At 36.1% G+C, this 4,757-nt stretch overlaps 1 protein-coding gene across 1 annotated transcript; it reads left to right on the top strand.

Moving 5' to 3' along the window:
* Window positions 1–2,234: 2,234 nt before the first annotated feature.
* LOC138909174 (uncharacterized) lies at window positions 2,235–2,982 on the top strand. The gene is made up of 2 exons (XM_070200359.1): window positions 2,235–2,502; window positions 2,624–2,982. Exons 1-2 carry the CDS (start codon window positions 2,235–2,237, stop codon window positions 2,980–2,982), a joined length of 627 nt encoding a protein of 208 aa, XP_070056460.1.
* The last annotated feature ends 1,775 nt before the right edge of the window (window positions 2,983–4,757 follow it).

Here is a 4,757-nt window from a genome sequence, read left to right as displayed (position 1 = left end):
ATTCTCCTAAAAGTTTGTGGGCCTATCAAAAATAACCTAATAAACAATAATCATTTATTCGTCATGACCGTTTCTCATTTTTTAACGTTTATACTTTGTTTTAATATGTTATTTCCAAATACGTCATGCCAATCAAGTACGTCTCAATTTCTAAATTGAATTCTCCGCTAAAATGTGTTTTTGTTCTTGTAGTTTAATATTGCAAGATAAGTGAAAATTTATCTGCGCTCAATATTTAATTTCAAAATAAAAGATTTAGTGTTAACTCCATGCCAAAAGACTAAATTAACCTTATCATATAATGGAATCATATTCTTTCCTTTCTTAATTTTACTAAAATTCCTATTACTCAATAAAACACAGTAAATTGTTTTTTAAAAAAACTGAAAAAGTATAGAATAAACATGAAAAAGAATTAGATATTTTCCAAGAAATTTTCAGTATTTGGTTGATGAATGAAAATAATTTTATGAAAAATAATAAATAAATATTAATAATAATATTAGTTAAAAATTAATATTATAAAGAAAAATAAAAAGAAAAGTATAGTTAAAAATTGAAGTTTTCTTCCCCCTCTCTCGGCGCAGTTTAAACTAACATGTGCCGACCTCGTCAATGACGGGAAGAAGTCACGCGGACGTCCTAAAAAGCAACAAATCAAGGTTGATGACAAAATACCCACGCTCAAAAAATCCTAAGTAGCTCATCTGCAGTCATGGAGTCAATCTCTGGAACTTCAAAAATGCAGGTAGGAGGTGGAATACTTACCCAGATCCCTTATGTCAGAACTTCTGCATTTGCAAGTCAGCAGCAGAAACGAGAAAATCAAAGCCCTATTCCTATGCATGTTAACTTGAGGGGCAGTGTAACATCTCCTCCGTCTAGGGATGTTGCTGTTCTATTGGGTAAGGAGATGAAAGCAGGCAATCAAATATCAAAATCAACTGCTGCTACATTGGGTAAGGAGAAGGAAGTTGGGAATCAATCACCAAAGCACAGTATTGTTTCATTGTCGGAAGTAGCCAGGGAATCCACTTGGTTGGAGTTCTTAATGGTAATCGATCAGATGCTAATGGTATGCCTTTGCGCTACATTAACCCTGAACTAGTAGAAGGTATTCTTGTGGCCAAACTTAAGAAATCAGACTTAGAAGCTGAAATTAAGACGTGGAAATGTATCCTAATCATCTATGTAATTGGGGAAAAACCAGGTTATAACTACATGCACATATATATAAACCAAATGTGGAATACAGTTACTATGCTAGAGCTCTATTCTCATGATGATGGTTATTTCATTGTTAGGTTTCATTTCATGGTTGATATGAAGAAAATTTTGTGGGAGGACCCTTACACAGTCAACAATAGGCCCATGATAATGAAACAATGGAGTCCACAATTTGATTTTGATGCTGAGTTTTTAACTGAGATTCCTCTGTGGGTAAGATTTCCCAAACTTCCTATGAACTGCTGGGGAGGTAGCTCCTTAAGTAGAATAACAATCACAATATGGATTCCAATATTTGTAGATGAGTACACTACTAAACAAACTAGAATCTCTTATGCTAGAATTCTACAATGTCACTAAACCTCTTCCAATAAAGGTTCCTATTATGGATGACTCAGGTAGACTTTTTGATCAGATAGTGGAATATGACTGAAAACCTTAATTCTATGGAAAGTGCTTAAAAATTAGTCATGATTATACAAAAGTTCATAAGGAAGAGGCTAAACAAGATCAGCAGCCCAAAAGAAAGAGGCCACAGCCTGTGAAACAACTGTGAAAGAATACAAAAGTTGTGTTAGCTCCCGCACACAAGAATAACCAGGAGCATAAAATGATTTTGAATAGAGAACAAGGGATCACTACTTGTGATGATGAGAGCAGGGAAGCAGAGTCACTACCTGCAGAAGGCCAGAAACAACCACTTCTTAAAGGGATGAAAGTAGTTGAAGTAAATAGCATGCCAATGAACTATGCACAAGCAATTGTAATACCTGGTAAGCAAAGTTCTATTCAGCAGACAAATGTAGTTGTGATGGCCAATTTGTCACTACCATATACATGTGATACATCCAAACCCACTTGATGTCTTGGTTGGTTTGGAACAATAGAGGCACCAACAAAAGATATAAGAAAAAAGAGTTGGATACCTATATTAAAGAGAACAATATAAAACTAGTAGGTTTAGTAGAAACTAGAGTCAAAAAAAAAAGGCAGATGGCATCGCTAATATGGTAGTGTCAGGATGGCAAGCAAGGTTTAACTATGAACATGATGTTAATGGGAGAATCTACGTATTATGGGATCCTTCCTACTATGATATAACAGTGATAGACCATTCTAATCAAGCAATGCATTGTGATGTTAGTGGAAGGAAGAATCAACTGAACTGTATCATGACAGTCAAATATGGGTTCAACACAATTGAGTTGAGAAAGCCTATGTGGTTGCATCTGCAAAATCTTGCAACATATATCATCAAGCCTTGGCTCATTTGGGGTAATTTTCACTTAGTGTAAAATATACAAGACAGACTTCATGGTAATCAAGTAACGAGTAATGAAATTGAAGTTTCACAGCCTGTTTGCAATGTTTGAATTTGAGTAAATTGCCTTGGAAGGAGAATACTATACATGGTCTAATAATCAACAAGGTTCAAATAGAGTTTACAGCAGGATTGACACAACTATTAAAAATGATGAATGGATGAATACTTTTGGTCATATGGAGGTGGACTATAAAATGCCTTTCATCTCAGATCATGCTCCCATGATGACCAATTTAAAGAGAGATGAATCCAGTGGCAAGATCACATTTAAGTTTTTCAATGTCTGGGCAGATCATGAGGGTTTATTTTTATTGACTGAGGGAGTTTGGAAGACACAACTACACTCAGACACAATGAAAGATATCTGGTACAAGCTGAAGGCACTTAGGCCAGTACTGAAACAACTTAATAATATTGAGTTTAAGGAGTAACAACGAAGATGGAACATCTCAGACATAAGCTACTAGATACTCAAGAGCAGCTTAACAGGGGCTACTCAGATGCATTAGCATTAGAAGAGAAAAGGTTACTTGAAGGTCTAGGTAATATAGGGAAGCATCCTTCAACAAAAATCCAAAGCTAAGTGGATAAAACTTGGTGATTCTAACACCAAATATTTTCTAGCTGTCATGAAGGAAAGAAGTCATAGGAAAGTTATTGCAGAACAGTTTAATGCTTCAGGAGATAGACTCACTGACCAACAACAGATTCAACAAGAAATAATTGCTTTTTACAAATCCATGATGGGCTCAAGATCAGCTCTCTTGCCTGTAGTGAACAAACGGGTAATGAAACTTGGACCTGTCCTTACACACTCTAGTAGGTGAACCTTTGTGTTGTGGTCACTGACCAAGAAATATTTGAAGTACTATGTGCAACTGGAGAGGACAAAGAACCAGGAGTAGATGGTTTTAATGCATTATTTTCAAAAGAACTTGGACCCTTATTAGTCCTGAAGTATGTCATGCAGTGAAGGAATTCTTTCATTATGAGAAACTATTTAGAGCAATTAATTGCACAGCCATCACACTATTTCCCAAGGTTCCTCATCCTACCAGTGTCAAAGAATATGGACCTATAGCTTGTTGCACTGCTATGTATAAACTAATTGCCAAAGTCCTTGCAAACAGGTTGGAACAAGTTATTGCTTCAGTTGTGTCAGACACTTAGGATGGTTTCATACCTAGCAGAAAAGTAGCAGATAATGTTCTATTGGCTCATGAGTTATTCAAGGCTTACTCAAGAAAGAATATTTCTCCAATATGCCTCATCAAAATGGACATCCGGAAAGCCTATGATACAGTCGACTGGAGGTACTTGCATCAAGTCCTAGAAGGTCTAGGATTTCCAGTTCAATTCATCAAATGGATCCTAGAGTGTGTGTCAATAGTGAACTATACCATTCTCATCAATAGTGAGAGTACTAAACCATTTGATGCAGCTAGAGGACTTAGGCAAGGAGATCATATGTCTCATTTTCTCTTTGCCATAGCAATGTAGTATCTGAGCAGGAACCTAAAGACACTTAAGTATGAGAAAGTCTTTCACTATCATACTATGTGTTCAAGATTGGATCTAACTCATTTGAGCTTTGTTGATGACCTTCTTCTCTTCACAAGAGGATATGCTACTTATGTTGCCCTAATGCACCATAAGTTCAGCATCTTTTCAGAAGCCTATGGACTTAAAGAAAACCTATCCAAAAGCTCAATATATTATGCAGGAGTTAGCAATGAATTGAAGCATGAGATTCAGCAAGCTTTGGGGTATAGTCAAGGGGTCATGCCTTTTAAATATTTGGGCATAGCTCTTGATACTAAGAAGGTGTCAGTATTACAATGGCAAACTCTCATTGACAAAATTGTGAGCAAACTTTCCTCATGGACAGCAAAAAATTGTCTTATGCAGGAAGAATCGAGCTAGTCCAAACAGTTATCTTTGACATATAAGCTTACTCGGCTCAAATCTTTATTATACTTGTTAAAGTCATCAAAGCAATTGAAGAAAATTGTAGAAGCTATATCTGGTCTAAGGTAAATACAATAACCAAAAAGTCATTGGTGGCATGGGATATGATGTATTCTCCAAGAGCTGCAAGAGTGCTGAATATGATTAACTTGGCCATGTGGAACAAAGCTGCTATCACTAAGTCTTGCTAGGAGCTGGCTAGCAAGAAAGACAAGTTATGGATCAGATATATACATAT

Source organism: Nicotiana tomentosiformis, chromosome 4 (genome assembly GCF_000390325.3).
Source record: "Nicotiana tomentosiformis chromosome 4, ASM39032v3, whole genome shotgun sequence".
Classification (NCBI taxonomy): Eukaryota; Viridiplantae; Streptophyta; class Magnoliopsida; order Solanales; family Solanaceae; genus Nicotiana; species Nicotiana tomentosiformis.
Note: the sequence above shows the minus strand (reverse complement) of the source record. Positions and strands in the feature narration are given on the sequence as shown.

Excerpts from the sequence above, each read along its gene's own strand:
- LOC138909174 (XM_070200359.1), top strand. The coding sequence starts at position 2,235 with ATGGTAGTGTCAGGATGGCAAGCAAGGTTTAACTATGAACATGATGTT. Across the intron at positions 2,503-2,623 it reads CAAGCCTTGGCTCATTTGGG|GAGAATACTATACATGGTCT; the intron begins GTAATTTTCACT and ends TTGCCTTGGAAG.